Below are 25175 nucleotides of genomic sequence, written 5' to 3'. Positions count from 1 at the left end.
ATGTATGTATGCATGCATGCATGCATGCATGTAGCTTTAGGCAGGGTCTCACTATGTAGATCAGCCTGGCCTCAAAACTCACAGAGCTCTGCCTGCCTCTGCTGGGATTAAAGGCCTTCCTTTCAGCACTTGGTCTGATCTTTTTGCTTTGTGTCTTGGACATCTTGACTGTGATGTGTTGTGGAGAGGTTTTGGTCATGTGTTTAGATGCGAAATTTGTCCTCTAGATTTGGGGTAATTTTCTGCTATAGTCATTGAATAAATTTTCTTTCATGTCTGTTTCAGTTTCTCCTTTAATCCCATAAATTCTTAGGTTTGGTCGTTTGGTCGTCATTCAGATTTCTTTGACATTGGAGTTATGGTCACCCCCAGCCTGTCTTGATGTTTGGATGTACAATTCCTCATCCTTTCCTGCCATCCCTGATATTAGTTCCTTTCCTATTGATCATATTTTCTACTGGCTTTGTTTGTTTGATTCATGGAGCTTTTAATCTTCAACACTTACATGTCCCCCCTCTACTTCAATTTTCTTGCTGATTTTTTTCTGTCTAAGTTGCTGACTTTTTCACCGACAATGCTTACTTCTGCATCTCCTTTGCTGAACGTTTCCCCAGTGCCGCCAGCTCTCTTCTCCAGGGCTGGGATTGAATCCATCCCCTTGTTTTCAGCATCCTTCAGGCATTTGTACCACTGAGCCTTTGAAGCCCCTACCTAGCATTTTCTATGCTTGAGTTCTGTCAGTGAGTTGCAGTCTCTTGGAGGAGTCAGGCTGTCTTGCTTATTTATATTTCTTGCATTCCCCTGTGTGTTGACTTGGGTATGGCTTCCTGTGTTATTGAAGATCCTCTTATTGAACAAACTGTTCTTGAAGGCTCAATCTCCAGTATAATTCAGAGCAGAGCAAACAAACGACTTCACTGATACCATCAAACCGTGCAGGATATGAAAATTCACTTAAAAACCTAGTGCTACCGCTAATCCATCACCACTGAGTGTAAAACTAAAAATGGCGACGCTACTACTGTGAAGTTGGAGAATGTCTAGGGCGAGTGTGCAAATAGTGAGTGGGATAAGGAAGGGGGTGAGAAAAGTGGAGAAATGGAGAAAAGAAAGGTCTTCTTCCTTAGCTTGCTGGGGACCAAAGCCAGGGTTTCAGTGTCCGACATGACCTGCCTTCTGGTTACCCTCTTGGCTGAGATGTGGACAAGAGCAGCCTGGAAGGGCCTTGGGGCTCAGTGGTTCTAGCCGCCCTGCTGTGGCATCCTTTCCCAGCCCCACTTACTGTAGCTTACAAGATAGAGAGGACCATGCAGGTCATGTTTGAGTCAGGGAAGGCGGCGTGTCGACTTGCTGTGAGGTAAACACATTGGTGATGGGCCCTCGCTCCAGCAGCCCCCTTCCTTCCCAGCTCCTGCTCCTCCAGGGGCCTTTGCCCGGTTTGTGCTCTATGAGCATGGGATCCTAACTCAGAATGTATGTGCTTGGTTTCTTTTGCTCCATATCGCGGGGCTGAGACCCACCTAACTATGGTTGTTGCTGTCTGTTCTCAATATCAAGCTGAGTTCTGTTGGGTGGACACACCACATCAAGGTAGGTGCAAATCCAGGCCTCTGTGGAGAAGGCCTGGCTTGTGTTTAGTTGGAAGCTATTGCAAACGGTGCTCACATGCCTCTCGGTGTGGTCTGTGAGAACTTCTGCCAAGTCTCTATTCTCAGGGTGGAGCTTCAGATCCGCATATGCTCAGCTGCCAGAAGACCTGCCTTCTCGCGGCTGTCCTAGCCACTGCCAGTGCCCACCGAGAGTCATGGTTTCGCTACCTCCTTGCCAGCATTTGGCATTTTTCTGCCTTTTCATTTTTACCAGTCTGGTGGGTGTGTAGGATTCTCACAGTATGCTTTTAGTTTCTTTCTGACTGATGACTAATAAACCCCAACAACTTACACTTACTGCCCCCTCATGAAGTTCCTCTCCGTGATTTTGTTCATTTACACGAACAGGGTCTTCTCACTCTTTTGATGTAAGTTCTTATATGGTGTGAATCCGAGTCCTGTTCTGGCTCTCTATACCTGCATCCACAGCTGTATCCTGTATCTATATTTATATATACAGATATATATTTATACACCCGTGTCTATTTCTTACTTGTACCTCTATCTATATACAGGCTGATCTATATCTTTATCCACATTCCATATCCATAGTGCTATTTATATCTCTCTCCATCTCTATGTTCAAATCCATGTCTGCTTGTACCCATATGCCAGGATCAGTATCCATACCCAACTCCAGTCCACATCTGTACCCACATGCATACAAGTATCTCTCTGTATTTGTTCCACAGATGGATTCCCCTGCTCGCCTCTGTGCAGACACGCGAGTTACGGGTTGAGCAGCAAGCAGATAAAGGTCGTACTCTGGTGGCACTCATATTCTTTTTAAAAACAGACCCATAAGTAAATGGAAAGATCGTGTTGGGTTGAATAACTCAAGGAGGTAATTCACTGATGAGGAACAAGTGCCGGGGTGGAAGGTGACCTTTTAAATATGTCACTGAGAAGATGACATATTGACTCTTGGAGGAGTGGCCCCACACCTGGGGTAGCATTCTATGCCAAGCCCGGTCAGAGGAGCTGAGGTCCTGCGTGGAGACAGATCGTCAGACCCCTCAGGTGCCGACTCAGGTTCTCGTTATGATCATCACTGAGACTCTGCAAGTGCTGGTCAGAGTACCCAGACTGCCCTGGGTTCCAGTGGGAGGGGTCCCTCCACCTGCAAGGGCAGACAAAATGCTATGGCCTAGCAGCTTGTTCTGTGCATAGAAGGATGGCCCGGGTCACTGTCATTGTAGAACTAGGCTTCCTTGCCTTTTGTTTCGTCACCAACAGGGTAGTCTCTGATAGACAAGGACTGCTCCGGGCCTCATGTGCAGCCTCCGTTGTCTGGAGAAAGGAGAAAGCCTCCTTTGTGCCTCGCCTTCCCAACACCCCCAGCAGATGTCTACGGACCCCATCACACCTCCACTTCCCAGAGCCAAACTTCACAACGGCAATGGTGTCCTGGGTCAGGCCCCACAAACCCTTGCTGCAGGATAGCTTCACATACAGCTTTAAAAGCAGGACATCTGACCGGAACCAGTCCTTGATCCACCAGCTTCCCAAGCTCCTTGGACACTGGGAGCGTATGTGAATGCTGAGGTCAGACTTGCAACTAAGACAACCCCATCCGTGTCTGCCAGAGATGGGGCTAGATGGGCTCTCTCTTCCTGGGGCAGGGGAGGAACTAACTCACTGACCGTCTTGACAATGCTGAGGACATTTGTGAGTGAGCACTGTAGGAAGTGACTCTGGGACCGTACTGGGAGACATCAAGGGGCTCCAACTGTCATCAAGTGCCTCCTCTAGCCTGAGGACTGTCATGTTCAGAGGGGCAGAGGGGAAAGCTTGCTTTGAAGCCGGTGGCAATAGGATTGTTAACTGTACGTGTGAACTTCTTGAGGATTGCCATCCTTTCTTAGGACAGATGTGCTGTAGGGTCAAGGGAAAGGGCTAACGAAGGCAGGGACAGGTACCTACCCAGAGCCAGGACTCCAGTTTCGCCCCTGTTGGTATTAGAGCAATCTGAAGGGATGGAGTGTCTCTAAGAACCCAGCACCAGAGGGTCTAGGTAGGTCTTGACACCAAGAATCACCAGCAGAGGCCACTGTGAGCTTTTCATCCTCTGGAATGAGATGCAGAGATGGAAGAGAGGGGGCAGTAGGACAGCTGGTACACCCCCCCCCGCCCCCCCCCCCCCCGCTGCCCATCTGTGGCGCTGTTCCAGGAGGTAATGAACACTATGGGTTCCAAGGCCCCAAGAAGGGAAGTGAGGCCCAGCTCCAGTGCAAGCTGGTAGAGAAGTAGGGGAGGCAGAACCCAGAAGGACATGTGTCTCCGGCCGCTGTGCTCTCTCATTCCAGCCAGTGAATGGGTCCAGCATTCGGAACTTCCCCAGACACAACTCACTACCCAAACGGCAGCCTGCTGACTGATGTTTGTGCTGGTGAGAGCGCTGATGAAGACAGGGGAGGGAGGTGGCAGGAGAGAAGGGTGATTCTCCAGGCTGCTGGGCAGAGAGCAAGCAGGGTGGAGTGTTGACAACAGGCATCTTGACTGGGTTGGTTAAGGTCGGGATCATAGTATCCATCAGGCACAGCTGTGTGCCCTTCTGGGGTTATCTCAGCCCCTTGGGGGATCCTCTGCTTCTGTCTTAAAGGTTCCAGCTCCAAGCGTCTCTCATATTCCCCCAGCGTGACATAAGTGACCAACTTTGATTCCCAGAACCTGGTCCAGTTCTCCCTGACCTCCCAGCCTCAGGCCCAGCAGTACTCGCTCCCCCAGAGGGCATTCTTGCTTCCCGTCTATCTCTGTCATCTAAGCTCTCAGAGCTGGGGGCTGCAGTAAGAGGCCATCGCAAGAGCGAGACCACCGACAGGATTCCTTCCTAGCCTTGGAACCAGAGTGAAAGTCACTGCGCAGCAAGCCACGGGCGCCCCTCGCGTTCCTTGTGCTGGCTCAGATCAACCCCTCCACAACACCAGCTGCCTGCCCTTTCCCTAGTGTTTGCTGGCAGAGAATGGAAGGACAGAGAATTCAAGACCAGAGCTGTGTGGAGTCAGTGCCTGTGAGGAAAGGCACCTGCTGTAGCTCTGTAGTGTCCAGTTTCCGGGGAGGACAACGGGGAAAGGCCAGCGGGAGGAGACTGGGGCCCTCCCTGGACGTCAACAGCAGCAGTACCCACCCAACACAGAGCCTCAACCCTTACGACCCCAACGCCACTCCCAAACCCAGCTCTGTGCTTCCTGTCAGTGGGCATACCTCACCGCGCCTCGCCCTTGTCCCTTGCTGGCTGCCCCTCCCGCGGTCTTGTCCCTGCGGTTCGCCACCCCGCCACCGCCCCCCGGCCGGGAGGTGGCTGGACCCACGGGAGGGAAGTCCCTGGGCAGAGGCGGCGCTGGCTCAGTCGGGGAGGGGAGTTGGCTTCTGTACTGCAAGCGGGTCGGTAGCAGGAGCAGCAGCCAGGATGTTTCTGGAGCCCCAGGTAGGGCTGTGGCAGTGTGGGACAGCGGGCTAGGCGTGCTCCAGGGCAGTGCCTTGACCACAGCAGGATCGCAAAGCTAAGGTTTCTGCGCTCCCCAGCTTGGGAAGCCGGGAGCAGATCAGGAGGGGGCAGACCCAGGACAGTCCGGCAACTCTCCTGTCCCTACCGGGACACCTGCCCCCACTTCCACCACTTGGGCTTCACCCAGGGTGAAGCTGCTGCCCCCCTAGCCTGTGCTGACTCCAGAGTCTCCAGTGCAAAGTGCCACCTGAAAACCTGAGGAGTTGGGGCGGATGAGGGTCAGGAGAAAGCGAAGGCTGCCCGGGTCGGGGACAAACTTGTAAAGAGCAGTGGCGGACCCTGGAATTTTCCCTATCCTTGGGCTCAGAACCATTGTTTACTCCTTAAGTGTTTGGAGAGGGGACGGTCGGTGATGGAGTGTGGGAGGTGTGTGCTTGTATGTGCGATGTGTGGGCGGGAGAGAGGACGGGTTTATAGATGAGAGGTTTAAGTGAGAGCCGTTAAGAGGCAGGTGTGGGGGCAAGGCTGTGCCTTCTCAAATGCCATGTGTTTAAAGAGAAGGGTAGCCAAAGTAGGAAAGGCAAGAAAATTACCCTAAAATTAGCTCTGAGCCTCAGCCGCTGTTGCACCTTCACGACTGCTTCGTAGAAGCCTCTTTGGAGCCATGGGCGGTCAGATTCAAGGGCAGTGTGTTGTATGGTGTCCCAGGGCTCCTTAACCTGGAACAGACCTGGCTGGGTACAGATCGGTGGGAGAGGAGCTCGGAAGCCAGCACTAATGAGTGAAAGATACGGACATCTAATGCACATTTATTAAGCTCCTGCTGTGTGCTGGCACTTTGGTTTTCAAGGAACTAAGAAGGCCACAGTCCTTATCCTTATGGGGCACCTCTGGGTTTCAGTAAGTCTATGGTTCTCAACCTGTGGGTCACGATTGCTTAGGAACAAATGACCCTTTCACAGGGGTCACATATCAGGAATCCTGCACATCAGATATTTACAATTCATAACAGTACCAACATCACAGTAATGAAGTAGCAGCGAAATAACTTTATGGTTGGGGGTCCCCACACCATGAGGAACTGTATTAAAGGGCCACAGCATTAGGAAGGCTGAGAACCACCGCTGTAAGTAAAATACAGGACATGTTACATGCCGATAAGGACCAAAGGTGAACACGGAGAACCAGCACACACCAGGAGAGCACCAGGAGGGAAGGCTCTGGCTATTTTGCAGGGGCAGAACAATGCCCAGCGTCAGTGGCTCATAGCACAGGTGCCGTCTCCTCCACTGGCATCTACCCTGGGTGGCTTCTGCTCTGCCCCGCACTGCTTGCTAAGGAAACAGGCTGATAGGGTCCTTTGACAGCCAGCAGACAGGGCCTTGCGTTTGCAGCTGAGTGCTCTAGCTCAGTGATACACATAATTCTACTAACTACTAGGGGGTTACATGGCCCCACCCAGTCTCGCCAGGTGATGACAGCCTGCTTACCCAGGAACACTTGTGCCCAGAGAGCTGACTACCAGTGTGGGATGGTGTTTGTGCCTTTGGCAGGGTGGCCAGGGGAGGCCACAGGGATGTTCTGTGTCTATAAGGACCCTACTGGAGAAGAGCAGGAAAGAGCTAAGTGGAAGGGAAGGGAACACCCAAGGAAGGCAGGGCTGGCCTGGGTGAGGAAGCCATTTGTATGTGAGATTAGGCTTTTGGGAGTGCTACAGACCAGCATGCCAGGCTATGGCCCCGTGGTCTTGGAGGGATCCTATGTCTGGGGCCATTAGGGTATCGTTGGATGCTTCATGGCGGCCAAGGACAGAGCTGGCTGTGACAGGACCACCCAGGAGATAAATCAGGGAGCTTAGACTCTAGTAACAGAGACAGCAGAAGATAAGATAGGGGTGAGTCAATATTTTGATGCTACAATGAAGAGAACTGGCAGCTGGGGCTAGGCTGGGGTATAGGGATCGTTAGTCTCAGCCGAGACCATAAACTCTGCAGTCCTGCAAGGATGGTGTGGCCAGCGTGAAATGTAGCTGGAGAGTGTGCAGTCTAGAGTTCAAGGAAGCCTGAAGGGCTTGCTCCATCCTGGTGCCCTCTAGCTGTGCTTCCTGCCTCTATTCTGCTGACCCAAGTCACTGTGACCCTGTTCAAGCCTCTTGATCGTTGATGTGTGCTTCTCATCAGAGGCAGCTGAGGATCACAGCCTTTAGTGTGGTGGCCCCGAGTGCCTTGGACTGGGAGAAGGTGGGCACAGCACTCCTGTCAGCTGCCCCTTGTGAGTGCTGGGACCCAAGATTGAAAGGCTGAGGAGCAGGGGTACAGCATCACTGTTGGGTCACAAGTCTAAGGCCTGTGAAGGCAAGAGGGGGGTATGGGAGGGGCAGTCAGGGAGCAGCTTAGGAGGGAGTCATGCCCAAGGGCAAGGCAGCTGCTCTACCTGTGGAAGCTGTCTACACTCTGGATGTCACTCCTTCCAGGATCTCTGGAGGGTAATCATGGCAGCCTGGGTTTGTCTGAACTGCAGAGTCAATGAGGAGAACCAACTGTTTTTCTCCCTACCTATCCTCTCCTTCAGTTCCTAGAAACCCCTGCTCATCCTTCGAAACTCATCTCAAAACCCATCTTCAGGAAAGCCCAGTCTCTCCCTGTGGTTTGTTCCTGACTCCTGTGCCTCCCTGGCACCTAGCACTGACCCTTGTTTTGAGGAGATTTTGTGGCTTGGGGAATAAAGTCCGCTACTGAAATGGGACACTAAGGTCTCTCCTATTCGGTCACCGGCAGCATAGATTTAGAAGCTGCTGATACTTGTTGGCTGACGGGGGAAGAAACAACACAAGGACTAGAAATGGTCTAGTCCAGTACCCCGCTTTTGTCTTCAGAGAAACTGAGGCCCAGAGCACCCAGACTTGCCTAAGGTTAACCAGAGCATCAAGAGTCAGAGCTGGCTCCTGTTCCAGGGTTCTTCTGCTGTATCGGGGGCAGTCTGTACCCCCAAGACCTGTCTGAGGTCTCAAATCAAGGGGAAACCAGAGTCAGACATGTTTAAGGACCCTAGAAAACTCCAAGTGACCCTGGAGTGATGGGGAAAGCATGATGGGGAACGTAGGGCTCAGGGGAGGACAGACGTTGGGGCTTCTGGAGGCTCTTGACCCGGTGACCTCTTGTCTCTTGGTTAATGGGCTTCGGAAAAGATCCCTGCCTCCGATACAGTGTGCCTTCTAGCTGGGACCGGATTCGGACATTTCCCAAATGTCAGTGTAACTGCCTGGAATACTGCCCCTGCCTGTGTGGAGCCTGAGAGTGAGTCAGAGGAGCTCCATCATTGAGAAGCTCCAGGGATTGGGGCTGCCAGTGAGGGGTCTCGTGGAGCCCTCCCAGCTTCCCTCTGCAAGGACAGTCACTGACTGATGAAATCAAGGTTGCTGAGATGCAAACTGCACAGCAGCCTTGGCAGCAGAACAGCCCTGTGCCCTCCCTGGCTGCCCACTGTATGCCAGAGGATGAGCCATCCTCACCCAGAGGAGGCTGAAACCCAGCCAGGTGGGCCAGGGTGGTCTCTCTCTCTCTCTCTCTCTCTCTCTCTCTCTCTCCCCCTCCTTCTTTCCCTCCCCCCTCTCTCTGTGTGTGTCCCCGTGCCCAGGGGTAGGTGAATTGGTTAACAGTGCAGGCCTTCTGGAGACAGTGGGTCTCTGAGCCATGCCTGTGGGGCCTGCAGAAACTGCAAGGTCTGGGGGAAGATGCACACAGTTAAAGAGATGCACACACTTATGTGTACACAGACATACAGATATAGTGATATACATACAGACACACAAGATACACAACACACACACACATGAGCAGAGATACACAGATGCATGGGTACACATAGAGAGACACACAGACACACAAACACAGTGATGTGCACACACACAGATACATAGACACACAGACACACAAAGGGAGAAACACACATAGACACACAAAGACACATACACAGATAGAGATACACAGGCACAGATACACAGACACAGAGAGACACAGATACACACACACAGTTATGCAGAGAGAGACACAAATACACAGGCAAAGATACATAAGGAGAGAGACAAACAGAACTATGCAGACAGATAACAGACACCAATAGACACGCATTTCATAGGGATACACAGACAAAGCGAAAGATACACATACATATATAATACATAGATAAATAGAGAGATACACACAAAGACATAGAAATATACAAACCGGGACATACAGACGTGGAGCTATAAGAACAGACACACAGAAATACACAGACGTGGAGATAAACACAGACTCACAGATAAGGATATGCAGACACAGTGAAATACACACATCCACAGATGTACAAAGAGGTACACACAGATACAGACAGAGACACAGGGATAGACATGCAGACTCAGACAAGGACACATGGACACAGATACATATTCACAGATATGCAGAGAGATACACTAGTTGTATGCAGACGGATACAGAGAGACATACAACCACAGAGACAGATATACAGACACAGGTACACACAGAGATAAACACAGATGCATATACAAACATGGTTACACAAAGACAAACCACAGTACAGAATCCTGCCATACCACCGTCTCCCTGCTGCTAGAAGGGCACCCAGAACCTGTCCTACTGTGGTGGGGGGGAAGCCAGCACTCAGGGGAACTGGAAGTGGGCAAACTCTTGATTTTTAATGAATATATGCTAGATAACTGATCACCGAACTTGTTACATTTTTTTTTTTAAGACAGGGTTTCTCTGTGTAGCCCTGGCTGTCCTGGAACTCGCACTGTAGACCAGGCTGGCCTCAAACTCAGAGATCCAGCTGCCTCTGCCTCCCAAGTGCTGGGATTAGAGGTGTGCACCACCACCACTGGACTTTGTTTTGAATAAATTCTTAACTTGACTTCCTAAAACAAGGAAATGAATATTATGTATTCATAAGAAAGAACCACTTCTCCATTTCTAGTGTACCCTCTAATTTTTGATTGTGTTTCTCAAAAGCCATGAAACGTTTCCTTGTGGCAGTGGGTCATCCTTGATCTGCCTTCTCCGTACTGAGGAATATGGTATTTCCCTAAGTCTGCCATTGGCCCTGTAGTGTATGTAGCTGCTGCCCCCCCCCCACAGTCCTGGACTCATTGGCGGTGGCCTCCCTAAGAACAGATGTTCAGTTTCATCATGGCTTTCCTATAGCTAGCAGAGCCATTGACTGTCTTTCCTCCTGAGCGGATTAAGGTGTTGACCTACGTTCCTGGAATAAATCCTACTGGGTCAGACTCTACTGAGTTCATTTTATCGATTCGCGTTGCTTCTTGGTGTGTTTTCCACCATGTGTATAGGTGTTCCACACTTCCGTTCTACAGATGTTAGCCACATCTGGAGGTCTTGGCTTATGTTAGCTTCATAGGATGAGCAGGAAAACTTTTCTGCATGATTGTGTAGCTGAAGTAGTTAATTTCTTACTTAGCCTCCCTTCCTTCCTTCTTTTTCTTCCTCCCTCCCTCCCTCTGTCCCTCTTCCTTCCTTCCTTTCCTTCTAAAAAAGGTCTATCTATTTAGTTCTGGGTACTCTAGACTTAGAATGTAGACCAGGCTGGCCTTGAACTCACAGAGATCTGCCTGCCTTTGCCTCCAGAGTGCTGGGTTTAAAGGCTTGCATCACCATGTCTGGCTCCGAGTAAACTATCATACATCTTCTCCGCAAAGGCCTGAAATAATTCGTTTTAGAAACTCCCAGGCAGGACCTGGCTTTGTTTCCTCCTGACATTCAACTGACTGTCGACATACTAATATAATACTAATGTGCACTGCGGCTATTGGTCTGTAGACTAAACAAGGTTAGTCTCTTTTGTTTATTCGTATTTTCTAGAAAGGTTCAAAGGCTTTTGGGTCATGTACAGTTGCCAGGTGGAGTTTGTAGAAAGTGCCTTCCCCCTTCTTTCACTCCCTCTATATTCCTTTCCTTTGATTGGTTAGCATTTTCAGGGTGTAGACGGCCTCTCTCTCCCTGTCCAGAGGCTTGGACATGTTAGGCAAGTACTGGCCACTGAACTGAATTTCCTCCCCATCCCAGAAAAGTTTGTTTGTTGTTTTTGTGACTTGAGTCTCTCTGGGTGGCCCAGGCTGACCTGGAACTCACGACCCTCCTGCTTCAGCTCCCCCATAAGAGTTGGAATTATAGGTGTGAAACACCATGCCCCATTGCAAAATTTACCTTTTTGGTTGTATTCCAAAGAGTTAGCTCCTGGATTTAAGAAGTTCTGCTCCCTTCAATTAAATCTATTTATTTACCTTCCCTCAGCTTCCTTTGCCGTAACTATGTTCTATTTAGAATTTCTGTGAGGGCTGCCCAATCTGCTTTGGTCTCCCAGGATCTGACCACTCCATTTGGCTGTCACCTCAGGCTGCCCCGGACTTCCCATGAGTTCCTTCCTGCGGGCCAGGTGAGGGGTCCCTGAAGATGGCGGTCCCACTCACGGGTCTTAGACACCCTATGAGCTGTAAGTTCTGGGTTGATGGCTGATCCTTTGGACATTTGTGCTTTTTCCTGGAAAACAGGATGTAGCATCATAAGCTGCCCCAGGGAAGGACAGAAGTGGCTGTGCCCTTGGCCCCAGACGAGCCCTCAGGGCCTGGACACACAGGCATGCTGCCTCTTTTGTGCGCGGTTTGGCTTCCAGGTCTTGGACTTCTAGAGCCAGACTGGACGAGGAGACTAGGACGTGTGTTCTGGACATGTTTCAGAATCTGCAGCCACCGGACAAGGCTCAGCGGAGACGTGGGTGCCCCTCCAGCATCCTTCCCACTCACGGGCACACAGAACGCTCCCTGTTCCCAAGCCATATGGGTCTCAGGGATGTGTCTCTGGACATCTGCCAAGATGAAAATGCAAGGGAGTGAAATGATGAAATGATTTGTTTTTAAATACAAAGGAAAAAAATCTTTCCTTGGTCGAATTATGTGTAACTTAGAGTTTAAAGGACCCCCTGTTCCTTTTCTATATTCAGCATTCACAGGCCATGGAGGGTGGCTGACAGCTCCCAGAAGCACCTGATCTCTCTCTCTCTCTTTCTCTCTCTCTCTCTCTCTCTCTCTCTCTCTCTCTCTCTCTCTCTCTCTCATCCCTGTGCAGGGCTGTGGCCTGGACTAAGCTGTCTGTAGTGTGTACGGGCATTCTCCCGTTGGATCCAGGCAAGAGTCCGGGACACCACACTAGGCTCTGGCCAGCAGCAGGACAAACTATTTCAGCATTCTTCAGGGGACACTGTTTAAGAAAGAGGACCCCATAAGGATGGCTTTCCCCATCATTTTGTCCTCCCTCTTCCATAGCCCCCTGGGAAAACTCCTAGAGAGTGAACACCCAGTTAAGATACCCTGTTTGCCTGTTGTCTGGGTCTGTGGCCAATTTGGCTCTAGAAGTCCAAGACTTGGAAGCCAAACTCATGCAGGGAGGCAGTCAAGTCCCACAGATTCAGCTGAAGAGGGGATGAGGTCACAGGCCAAGAGCTGTGATCGCACAAGCCCTGGGTCAGTTGGAGGCAGGCCTGCAGCACTCAGCCTTCTGGGAAAGGCCAGGGATTCTCAGAAATCCCACCTGCGCCCACCCCACGCCTCTCAAACCTCAATAATAGGGTAGTTATTTGTGGACAATGCCATTCTGTCCCCCGAGCAGCCACCAGCAGAAGTCGATGGACAAAGAGAGCAAGCGGGGGAGTGGAAAGGGAGGCGAAGTCTCCGACGTAGCAGAATCTGTGGCTAGGACTGTGGAGATGGCAAGATTCCTCTAGTTAATTCATAATAAATTCAGTAATAGAGAGGATTTCAGAAGGAAAAACGGACCACGTGCCCGTAACAAAGCTTTAATTATGAGTGCTGTGCTCAGGCCCTGCCTTTGTGGAGTAGGCACCAGAGGAGGTGCTGCGGCTGGCACTCTGGTTCCCATGGCAGCCGCCTCCTTGTGGGAGCCAAGCCTGCTACCCTATGCCAGGCCCTGGCCTGTTCTAAGAGCGCATGAACGCAAATGTGGCCCTTCTTTATTTCTGTGTTCATGTGTGAGGCATACGTGTCATGGCACACATGAGGAGGTCAGACACCAGCAAGAGCCGGTTCTCTGTTACCGATGTGTGGGTTCCGGGGATCAAAGTCAGACCTGCTGAGCCCTCTCGCCAGCCCCAAATGCCGCTTTTCTTTATGGCACTGTGAATGTGACTTCTTGAAGCTTGGCTTACGTGGAATTTCTGCCCATTGCCCTACAGTTCTCTCATGTCCACTGGACTTGGGAATCCCACAACCCAGTAACTGGACCGAGGGCCAGCTTAGCTCTCCTCAAAATTTCCTTGTTGTGGAGCTCGTAAGGGGTCAGAGCGAGGTGGTGACAACCTGAGGGGCCTATGAGTAGAGAAGGAAGTATGTATTTCTATATCCCTCATACGGACTCACTGTAGGCCACAGCCACTCTGAACCTCCGTGCCTGGGACACAGTGCGTAAAAGATCAAGGGATCCACCTGTCAGGAGTGGGAGGCACCCTCTGTTTTCTCCATCTATCCCATAGACCAACTGACTGCCGTCCACGCAGGGTTTTAAGAGGGGCCCAGAGTGTGGCTGGGAGGGAGAGGTGAGTGCCAGCTCTCAGTCTGTGTAGTGCGGCAGCCATGTCTGTATCCTGCTCTGGTCAAAGCAGCCAGGTGCAACCCTGGCCTCACAGCGTCACGCGGCTGTCACATGTCACAGGGGACACACAGGTGCTGCCTCCCGGCAGAATGACGAGAATGACGTGTTTGCTCTCTTCTAACCAGCTCAGGCCCAGACTGTACTTGGAGCTAGACCTTGCCCGTCTGGTGTGTGTGACTGCAGCAGATAGGATCAATATGAGCTCAAGGGAAGGGCTGGGGAGAGGGCTCCGCTCAGAGGTTGAGGACTCCCAGTGGCGCTTGCAGAGGACCCTGGCTCGATTCTCAGCACCCGTATGATGGTTCACAGCTGCCTGTAGCTCCAGGTCCAGGGGCTCCAGTATCTTCTTCTGACCGTCGTGAGCACACAGGTGGTTCACAAGCATACATGCAGGCAAAACACGCACACGCGTAAACAGTCAAGAAAGAAATCAATCAGGAAACAAGAAAGCTTAAGGGAGGCATTTCGGCTCAAAGTTTTGGACCCTGACCTGGGACTGGAGCTTGAAGGAGGGAAGACAGTCTCCAGGGGAAACTGAGGCAGGGAGTCTGTTGGGCTGGGTGGAGCCTGAGGTGAAGACCCTCAGGCAGCTGTGTCTTACCTGTAGCTTGTGTAATACCCCGGGAGATGGAGAATTACACAAGCGCCACCTGCCTCAAGTGGAGATGGGAACTTCAGCCAGGGAGAAATGAGGGCCTGCATATCAGAGGGCAGGAAAGCTGAGGAGAAAGTTGTTAGCATAGGCTAGCAAGGGTAGCCTGTGCCCTCCATAGTTGCCTCGCTTTCCCTCAGCAGATTTCCCAACTCCTTCCTTGCACAAATGGGACTCCCATTGCCAGTTAGATTCCCGCTGCCTCTCAGTGCAAATGGACCTCAACCTGTGATGGAGCCACCTATCTGTGACCAGTGCCTCATTTTCCTAAATCTCTGGTCTGTGAACCCAGTCAGGGAATGGCAGATGACAAAGAGAGGTGATGGGGAGGTCCTTGCCTCTGCACTGGCCTGAGGGAACTCTGGCTGGAGAGGAGGTGTGAGGCTCTGGCTTTTTTCTTTTTCTTTTCTTTTCTTTTCTTTTCTTTTCTTTTCTTTTCTTTTCTTTTCTTTTCTTTTCTTTTCTTTTCTTTTCTTTCCTTCCTTCCTTCCTTCCTTCCTTCCTTCCTTTCTTTCTTTCTTTCTTTCTTTCTTCCTTTCTTTGAAACAGAGCCACACAGTGTGAGGCTAATTTATGCCTCCCATTGGCAGGAAGGAGCTGACCCTAAAGATAGGTAGAAGGTGGGGAAGGGTGTGTACATTTTGGGGGCTTGCTGTCCTTAGTGAGTGCCCAGTAGTTTCCCAACCAGGAGATGATTGACTCTTGAGCCCTTCCCTTCAAGGCTGAGTGGCAGAGCCTGTAGGGGAGGTGTGCCCCTTGTCTCACCCAACACACCAAGCCTTTTACTCCTTGGGCTTCCCCAGAACCCAGCTCAGTTTCCTAGTTATAATTTAGAGCCACTGTATTCTAGAGAGTGGTGGCCCTGCCAGCAACCTGATGGCAACCTTCTGGGAGATGGGACAGCCACCCAAAGCCTCTGATGCAAATTCTCTGGCCCACCGAAGGCTTACAGAGAGGTTTGTACTGGCACCAGGAAGCTGGCTTTGTATGCGGTGAGCATCCAAACAAGCCTCTCATTAATGAGCAAGGAGTAAAGGCTCTGGCACCTCACTCCCTGCCCCAGCTCAGTGCAAATGATTTCTGGGAAGAGCAATTGGGAACCATCTTGTGAGGTCGTGGGCAGAGCTGGGCTCATGTGACCTCCCTCTACCTTAGTCCATGCAGTCTGCATAGCCCTGACTGTGATCTCTGAATCTGCCCTTTTGGCTTTGTGCCCTTGAGGGTAGGAGCACAGGGCTGGGCCCAGCTCCATCCTGGAGCACCCCTGCCCAGCCGGCGGAGGAGAGACAGGCAGGATGTGTAATTTTCAGTTGCTAATTGTGATGTCCTGCAGCTTGCTGAGCTAAAAATAGTCTCCGTTTTTGTTGAGTAGGTTAAAAAATAGAAGCCTGGTTCTGCTCAGAAAGCAGACCCCCGTCCCCAAACTGGCAGAGACAGGGAGCCGGCTGGTGCCTCCCCTACACCTTCTGACAGAACCCTGGGTACTTATGCAAAATGTACCCTCAGGGCCATTTTTGTCCTGATTTCTTGGAAGTCCTGGTCTTTTTGCTCAGGGCCCACAGGCGGCCCTTTGGGATGCCCCCACCCCGGCCCCTAAAACCATGTGCAGAGTGCTGCGCGATTGGACCTTTGTCCACTTATCCATCTGGGCAGAGGGTCAGCCTTCATCTTGGCCTTCACGCTCTTGAGGGGGGCTTGTTCCTGCTAGGACACTTAGAGGGATTGTTGGAGGGCTGTGAGGGAGGCAGGCCTGGGCTCACCTGCACTTCACTGCCAACCTGAGCAATTGGATGCAAGTCGTGGGGACCAGGACCTGGTGTCCTTGTCCAAGGAAGCAACATTCTGTATTACAGGAGAGCCACGCTTACGTGAGTCAAGTTACATTGATGCCTAGCTCATGGCTTCCCCTAATTTCTAATTACAGACACTTAAAGCTTAACAAGGTTAGCTGAAAGTTACTTTTACATTTCTTAGAATTTTCTAGAACCACGGACTCTGGAATCTGGAAAGGGTCCTGGAATTCTGTACTTGGCCATCCTGCTCCAGACAGTTCTTTCCTTCAGGGCCGTAAAGGGAATGTCTGACTTGCTTCCCAGCTATGCAAGAGACCGTCCCCTCCTCCGGCTGTTGTCTTGTTCTCTGATGGGAAGGGTCACTGACTGTGTCTAAGGTCAACCTGATAGCCAGTTGGCCCTCTGAGGCTACCGTCCAAAGTTCTCCCCTTAGAGTCTCTGGGATGGAGCGTCACGCTGTCTAGTCACTTTGGGTCAGGTGTACTGGGGAGACAAATACTGCTGACCCCGACCTCCTTGTCGGATAGGAGCCGGCCAGAGAGAACTGGTGCTCAGAGCAGACGTCTGAGGATCCAGATCTGGCCATTGAAGTAGGCTGCACTGTCGCCCTTGGGCTCCTGAGGGATAAGGCTGCTGCCCCAGCTGATCATTCGGAGCCTCGCTCTGCTCTTCCGTCATCCCTGCCTTGCTGTCTGGCACCTCTGAGGCATCACGTTAGAGGTTGACAGGATGAAGGTGTGTTTCCTGAGAATATGTCCAAAACGTGGGTCCAGTCAAGGTGGGGTGCAGGCTCTAGGACAGGAGATGCAATCAGCCTGCTTATGGGTAGTGCAGCGACTCGACCCTGCTCTGCAGACAGCATCCGTCCCGTACCTGGGTTCCACTAGGCTGATGTTGGCAGTAAGGGGCTGAGTCTTTAATGAGACCCCTGGAGACCAAACCGCACCCCAGCTTCCTCACTCCACCTAGCTCTTGTCCTCCCTGGGCACCCTCAGCACAGGTGGGAAAAGCACATAGGAGTGGGAAAGGAGAGAGCAATGGTCCAGGCCTGGGCAAGCACAGGAGCGGACGTGAAGATGCCGCACGGCATGCAGAATGCCATAAGGCAGCACCACTCATCTGGACGACCTCTCCATTGCAGCAGCTCTCTCAGTCCCAGGACTCCCGCGTGGGGGCAGAGTCTCTTAGCCCACCTAGAGTTCCTAAGTGGAGGGCAGTATTCTCCAAGCACTGCCTCTCTGCTGTAGATGTCATGTGACATGTTGCTTCAAGCTCTTGCTGCCATGCCTTCTCTGCCATGAGGGTCTGTGTGCGCCCTCTGTGAGTCAAACCCTTTCTCACTTCAGTTGCATTCGTCAGCCGTTTTATCAGAGCGACAGGAAAGGCGGCCAGGACACCACAGCGGCCAGAGCCAGCTGTCTATGCTACCTGGTGCAGCCAGGACACCACAGCGGCCAGAGCCAGCTATCTATGCTACTTGGTGCAGCCAGGACACCACAGTGGCCAGAGCCAGCTGTCTAGGCTACCTGGTGCAGCCAGGACACCACAGTGGCCAGAGCCAGCTGTCTAGGCTACCTGCCGCTGCTGTTGTGCTGTGCTGGGGTCGAACTCCAACACGTGCCTGCTGGAGGCATCTCTGCATCCGGGGCCATTATCGTCTGCACTGCAGCCCGCCTGGCTCACACCTCTATATGTTTGTTCTGAGCATGAAGCCATCTTCCACGCACTCCCCTACAATGTTTCCTACAGTCAGGGACCTATGGTGCAGTCTGCAGTTGTGGTCCAGAGGCTTACAAAGATGGAATGACTGCCCCTATGAGCTGGAGGGGAGCTGGCTCTTGGCTAAGTGTGGGGCTCCTCACCCCTCCCTCCTGACACTTTGGAGCTGTCACCGTGAGCATGTTCTGGATGTTGGAGGGGCACAGAAGCGAAACAATGACTGCTCTCCTCTGGGTCCCGGGTCCCCGGAGATCGAAACTGGAGTGGAAGTCTGTGTGTGAGCACTTGTTGTGTGGTCCCAGGGGAACAATAGACAGAGTGTATATAGAGGGGAGTGTGTTTGCACACAACATGGTGTCTTTGGTGGAGCTGTGAGTGTTTGACTAGCTAGAGTGAGGGGCTGGACTTTTCTTACCGGTCTCTGTGTCCTTGAACTGTGCACACAAGGTGTAGAAGTTGCGAGGTGTTACCTGTCGCAGCTCCAGACTCTGCTATGTGCATCCAGAATGGGTCTGCTTGTGTCGCACCTCAGCAAGCGCTTTGGTGTGTGTTGATGGTTCTGCAGCCCAAGGTCAGAGGCCATGGGGACCACCACTGCACTGTTTGGCTCAGAGAAGCCTGGAAGCTTTACCCCAGGTGTGGAATCAGGTACTATTCTTGAATCGCTATCCCAAGCTATCTCCCATGTCCTGGGCCTTGGACCTGCAGTCACAGGAGAGGACTTAGGAAACGGGGCCTGAATGGTCATAGGTGGGGTGTAGACACATTGTGGGAACACCCCAAGGAAGTGCGTGCCATCTGTGCTGGTCCCGGGAAGGACAGCAAGAGTGAGTCTGGCAGCAGGGGCCCAGGAACCACTTCATAATCAGAAAAAGAAGAATGCTCAGTGGACACCGTGGCTGAGCCTCGAAGGGAAGGGTAGGGCTGTGGTGAGGTACGGTGGCAGGGGAGCCTAGGCATGGTCTCTTTGACTGTCTCACCTCTGGCCACTTGACCAGCCTAAAACTCATCCATTTTGGTGGCTAGCAAATGGCTTCTTGGGCTCCCCTCTGCCAGGCAGCCTTCCGTGCCCACCCCACCCTGAAGGTCTCGTGGATATGGTCTGCTCCCCCAACTTCAGTTCCTTTCAGGCTAGGAGAAGTCCTCCGTGGTGGCTCCAGAGAGCCAGTAAACCCGGGCATGGAGAGAGTTTCTCTCCCCTCTGGGCAGGAGAGATCCTTCCAGTAGATTAGCAGCCTGGATCCCAGGACCTGCCCTCACACCACCTGGCTTGACGTGGGAATCAAGGGCTGTCTGCCGCGAGACAGTGAGTCACTTGCTCTGTCTGACTGCAAGGCGCTCTACTGAGCTGATTAGGTCTGTAATTAGGAGGTGCTTGTTTTCTTGCTTGAACAGAGGAGAAGGGCTGAGGAATGGTGGAGCCAGCCTCGGCATAGCCTTTCCCCCATGCATTACAGGGACTGGAGTGTGACCTGGGCTAGGGGCAGAGGCGGAGGTGGGTCTCAGAAGCCAGCCCAGTACAGGTCTATCCTAGACTCCCTCTGGCTGGCCTCTGAATGGCTGCAGCCTCACAGGGGTCTGGGTGCAGCTAGGAAACCTTGCAGGGAACTTACTGATATTCTTTTGTACCTGGAAACCCTCATGGAATGCCTGAGCCAAGTTTGCCCCCAGATGGTGTGAGAACTGAACAAGATGGCTTTTAAAAAGTCCCTGTGTGCTCGGAACAGCCACGGTGGCGGGGTCCTCGTTTAGCTGACCCAGGGCGCTGGAGGCTGCTGTGTGCAGGGGGTAGATTCCCTGGCCTTCTGTTTACCCACGCAAGAGTCACCCCTGTGTCTCGATCAGAGACAGATTCAGGTCTGGAACAAGATCTTGCTTTTTTAACAAGACCAGGTGTTCTTGCTGTGGCAGAGGACCCCATTAGACGTTCCAGAGAATCCATGCAGGATGGGCTCACTGTGTCACTGGTGCGCATGTGGCCTGCAAGTGGCATCAATCAATGGCTCCTGTGGTGCAGGCTCCCTATAAGGGGCTCTTTGGCTTCCTAACAGACCTCAGAAGTCGGCTTCCTCTGCCCAGAGACTCCCAGAGGCTGAGGATCCCAGTGCAGGCCTGTCTCCTCCTGCATTTACTGCCAGCTGTCTCTGCATCCTGGCCTCCTTCTCTGGTCTGTGGGACCTGCGGCCGTGACTTGGCTTCTGTGTAAGCTGTCGGGGAGGAGCGGCAGGACACTACAGAATGACACCACCTCCAGGCAGTTCCTGCAGACTTCAGATTCCCAAGGTGGGGTATCTCAGCCTTTTGGAACCATGGCTGCCCCCAGGGAATCCTATCGGTTCCTCAGACGTCTCTCTTTAAAGGCAGCAAATCTCACCGTCCCCTCTGTAACCGCAGAATCACAGCACATGGAGACCCAGGCAACCCCTGCCCCGGCTCTGGTTCTCCCAGCAGGCTGACACTAGTAGCCTTGCCACAGGGGCTCAACAGGGTCCTTGTCGTTAGTGGGAAGGTAGAGCTAATGCTGCCCCATCCCTACCCTCAATAACACCTCTTGTCCAGAGTTCCCGTTGCTTCTGTAGAGCAAATCTCCAGTGTATGGGGTATGGAGGTGCTATTGGCCAGGGCTACCAGCTGCTACTCACCGTTTGATTGTGCAGAACTGTGTGAACTTGAGGTTCACCAGGGATGCTGCAGGTGACAAGAGCCCACCAGTGTTGGTTGTACAGGGCCATGCTGGGCCTGTCGAAGGACCCAAAAGCCCACATGCAGCCTCCCCTGGCCTCGTGGGTTGGCTGGAGAAGGCAGGCAGGCCTCCTGGAGACACAGCCCTCAGCCTGCACTTGGAGATCTCAGGATTTCTTTATTTGTACGCTACCTCAGTTGGTCTCAGTTTTGTGATCTGAAAAAAAAAAAAATGAAGGCTTTCTCCAGTCAGGGCTCTGCAGACCTGACCCGGGGATCCCTGGCAAATTCGCTGGGACACAGTATCAAATTTGCCCCTGTGTTTCTGATACAGCAGAGCCAGGCTGGGCCTGAAAATGATGTGCACCTAATAGGTGTGAGGTAGCCCAGACGTGGGGCTACTGATGACCTGAACTTTAAGGGGTGCATTCTGGTATGGGCTCCTCCCACCTTGTCCTGGGGCTTTACTTGAGTTCCTGCACTTGTGTGTGGCAAAACACTTTTTTTTCCTTCAAGAATTCCAAGGAAACCTTAGGCTTTCCTGTCAAGTAAGCTTGGTTCACTGCCTACTTCTTACTGCCTCTTGGGAGAGGTCGTTGCTGTACAGTGTTGTGTGTGTGTGTGTGTGTGTGTGTGTGTGTGTGTGTGTGTGTGTGTGATTGTGTATGGTTGTGTGAGTGTAGTTGTGTGTGATTGTGTGGGTGTGGAGGGGTGTGTGCATGTGATTGTGTCTGAGTGTGTGTGTGTGTGTGTGTATGTGTGTGGGGGGGTAGCCCTCTATAAGTCAGTACTTAATGGAAGTAAAGTAGCCATGGTTATTATCTGTTTTGCACAGTGGAGAAACTGAGGTAAGTGTTTGGGTCTTCCCTCTCAACATGAGGGTCCTCAGATCAAGGGAGGACTTTGGGCCTGTGAGGTGGGTGCTGTGCTGGCACGGAGCCACGCCTCCAAACCCTTCAGGTACTGCCTATGGTTTTCACTGTGGCTGGATGATCTGACGCCTTCATCTGCCCGCAGCTGCCAGCGCCCTGTGCCCACCTGCAACCCAGGGATGAGAGGAGAGACTTGCACTGTGGGTAGCGCCCTCTAGCAGACATGGGGAGGATATGCCCTCAGGATCAGGCTTCAGAAGCACCTCCCAGGCTTCAGAAGCAAATCCTGCACTGTCCTGGTCCCCAGTTGGCTGGTGTGTCTAATACCTGTCTATTGCTATGATAAGACACCATGACCAAGGCAACTTATAGAAGAAAGTTTATTTGGGGCTTACAGTTTCAGAGGGTGAGTCCATGACCATCATAGCGGGGAGCATGGCAGCAGGCAAACATGGTGCTGGGCAGTCGCTGAGAGTCTTGAGACTCAACCACAAGGCAAAGAAAGCTCACTGGGAATGGTGCTTCCAGTCATACATTGCTTCTAACAAAGTCATGCCTCCTAATTCTCCCCAAACAGTTCCCCCAAAATGGGGTTCAAGTATTCAAACTTACGAGTCTTAAGGGTCATTTTCATTCAAACCACCGCAGCTGGCTACTCTGGGCAGTGGGGAGACCCAAGTCCAGGGGGCTTTTGATTTGCCGCTGCCTTAGCAGAGACGTAGCTGCTTATGAGGGAGGGATCTTGTAAGGCAGGCCATGCACAGTGAACAGTCCCACCCGGATGCTGCCCTGCCTGCCTCAGCGTCCGATCTCACATGTCCAGAAGCAAGTCACAGATGTTCCCCAGACCCTGTCTGCTCCCCTCGGTCATGCTGCTAAGAGGCTCAGGCTTAGTGGTTCTTCACCACACCCAAGGTCAGTTCCGCTCCCCTCCTCTCTGCTGCTGCTTGACCAGACAAGCCCTCCCTGTGCTCCAGCAAAACCAGATTATCAGCTTCCAAAGGCCTCTCTTGCCATATCCCTTAGCTCCTCTGCTCAGAGCAGACTCTCAACTCCAGCAGCAGCAGCAGTAGCACACAATACACTGGCCCTACAGCATGCATTGATTAACCCAGTTCTCAGACCACTATCCCTACTAATCTAGTAAACTCCACATGCATCAGCCTCAGGAAGTCGGCGTCTGCTGCCCTGAAGGATGCTCCTTGGCTATCCTCAGGAGCTGCATAGCTAATCGCCACATCCATCCAAACTACATCCATCGTTCATACTTCCTCACTCAGACTGTCTTGACCACAGGCTCCCAGGACTTGCTCTAGAGTTTATTCTCCTCCTGGATATGATCCTCAGAGGCCCATGGAGAACATGGAGAACTTACACTGAGTCAGGGTCCCCGGAGTAAGATCTGGTGTGTACAGAGTGGGTGTTAGAGAAATTCTCATCAGATCTGCAGTGCCTGGGGGACCACCAAGCTGCCCAGCAGCCTCTCCTTCGGGCATCTCGTCATCCTTCCGTGCACACAGACTAGATAGATGTGTGTAGGCTGCAGGCCATCTAGGACAGAGCTCACACCCTTGTTCTTCTTCCCCAGGAAGCTATGCCCCAGACATCTGTGGTCTTCTCCAGCATCCTTGGGCCCAACTGTAACAGACAGGTACAACCCGGCATGGGGGAAAGAGGAGGTGGGGCCAGCAACGGCTCCAGGGACCTCATTTTCCAAGATGGACGCCTCACTTCTGGATCCTTGGAGGCCCTGATGGAGCACCTGGTCCCAACGGTAGACTATTATCCTGATGTGAGTGCCTTGGATCAGGGGGAGCTGGAGAGTACCCTGGGCTTCAAGGAAGGCTGCTTCTGGGAGGAGAGGGAGGCCAGGTGGGGCTGTAGAGTTGGGCGGAGCAGCAGGGAGTGGATGGGCAGTAGGGCCAGTGCTGCCTCCTGGGTCCTCATCACCTTCTACTCTGCAGTGAAAGTCTTGTCTAGCGGAAGCCGCAGTGACTCCCCTGCTGCCCCAAGCAGGGGAAAATAAGGGAGGACATGTAGGAAACAGAGACATGCAAAGGGCCTGGAGAAAGAGAGTTTGAAGGGTAAGGCCAGCATGGGGGTCCTGTGACCTGGTGGCCCAGACTACTTCCTGGAGCCCATCCTGAGCTGAAGCACGAGTTCTGCGGGAAAGGAGCCACCTTTCTCTGAGGCATGTCAACACAAGAGCCCCATCCCTGCCTATCAGTAGTTCAAAACCGTCTTCCTCACCATTTTGAGGTGACATCGGGCATTCTGGGAACAGAGGAGACAGTATCTCACCATGTTTGGCTTTCCGTCCTTCTCTGATGGATGACATCTCTTAGCAAGAGTAGCTCTGCAGGCTTGCCCCATCTGAGCAGCCCCTGTCCATCTGTCCTAGGGCAGACACTCAGGCTCCTGGTGGTCAGATTCAGGGTAGGAGGGATAGCTACTCTCTTGCTGCCTCTTTTTTCTTTTTCTGTTTTTGGTCTTTTGAGATAAGGTCTCATTATGTGGGTCTGGCTGTCCTGAAACTTACTCTGTAGACCAGGCTGGCCTCAAACTCACAGAGATCCACCTGCCTCTGCCTCTCAAGTGCTGGGATTAAAGATATGTGCCTCCATGCCCAGCTATCTCTTTTTTAAAAAAAAATTTATGTGTATGGATGTTTTACCAGTGTTTATGTGTGTAACTCCTGGTCCTGGAGTTAGAGATAGTTACAAACTTCCAGGTGGGTGCTGGGAATTGAACCCGAGTTCAATTCTTCAATTCTTCCTCTGGAAGAGTAGCCGGTGCTCCTGACTGCTGAGCTACAGCTCCAGTCCCTCTTGCTGCCTCTGAAGGGCAGTGCTTGGGCCAGCTTGGCTTCACCTGCAAGGCCATCCCTGTCCTCCCTGGGCTCTGTGACGACAAACCTTCCCTGTCCTCCATTCATCTTGTAAACCCTGTCAGAGACTAGTATGGCTGACAGTGGTGTTGGTGACATGGAAATGGCTGCAGAGAGACTGGGACAGAGCCGAGAGGAGCAATTCTAGGTTCTGGAGAAACCCAGGGCAGGGCCACAGCCCCTCACCCCTGACTATGCTATGGAGCCATGATCTTGTGCCAAAGCAAGGAAAGATTCCCATATGAGCCATCACAGAGGAGCTAAGCACGCTGTCATCCAGCTCTCAGGACATTGTGCTCTGGGATGCCACCCCCTCCCAGGTTCCCAGGAAGTGGGTAGCCAGTCAGGAAGTAGAGAGGGGAGTCCCACAATGCATTAGCTCTTCTCCAGAGTTCCTGATCTTCCCTCCCCGGGTGCATGCTAAGCACATGCATGCCATGAGAACACACCAGATCTCCACTCCTTGGAGATGGCTAAGAGCTTTTCCTTACGTGTTTGAGTCATCTACTTGTCAGGTGGACCCTGAGGGGCTCACCTGTTGGTTAGGGTGACTGAGCACTCATGCTGTACAGCCTGGGACAGGTCACAGCAGGTTTACAGGGTCAGAGGAATACCCAGTGTCCCAGGGAGCTACCTCTAGCAGCCTTGCGTGCTCCTATGGCATGAACATGTCCGGCTTCTGTCTGCGTGCACTCCCTACTGACTTAGCCTAGCTGGCCTCAGGCTAGAGCAGATAAATTCCCATCCTATTGGCATGGAGTTGGGGCCTAGGGATCTAGACAGTCCAGCATACAG

At 52.3% G+C, this 25175-nt stretch overlaps 1 protein-coding gene and 1 long non-coding RNA gene across 4 annotated transcripts in view; one reads left to right on the top strand and one right to left on the bottom strand.

The window, feature by feature from the left end:
• The window catches only part of Rasgef1a (RasGEF domain family member 1A), a 92055-nt gene that overhangs the window by 57842 nt on the left and 9038 nt on the right, over window positions 1–25175 (top strand). For 2 of the 3 annotated variants that reach the window (XM_087904372.1, XM_087904373.1), the window contains exon 2: window positions 23082–23285. In XM_087904372.1, coding sequence (XP_087760498.1) covers window positions 23088–23285 — 198 coding nt within the window. In that variant the 5' untranslated portion in view covers window positions 23082–23087. Of the gene's footprint in view, window positions 1–4943; window positions 5077–23081; window positions 23286–25175 lie in introns of those variants that run through there. The other variant, XM_087904371.1, reaches the window with a different exon arrangement.
• LOC146895270 (uncharacterized) lies at window positions 2355–4903 on the bottom strand. Its single transcript, XR_015000985.2, has 3 exons — window positions 4854–4903; window positions 3573–3717; window positions 2355–2939 (listed from the first exon to the last, which is right to left on the bottom strand). It is a non-coding gene; the product is annotated as an uncharacterized LOC146895270 (long non-coding RNA).

The sequence above is a fragment of the Myodes glareolus genome, chromosome 3 (assembly GCF_982192425.1).
Source record: "Myodes glareolus chromosome 3, mMyoGla1.1, whole genome shotgun sequence".
NCBI classification, from domain to species: domain Eukaryota; kingdom Metazoa; phylum Chordata; class Mammalia; order Rodentia; family Cricetidae; genus Myodes; species Myodes glareolus.
Note: the sequence above shows the minus strand (reverse complement) of the source record. Positions and strands in the feature narration are given on the sequence as shown.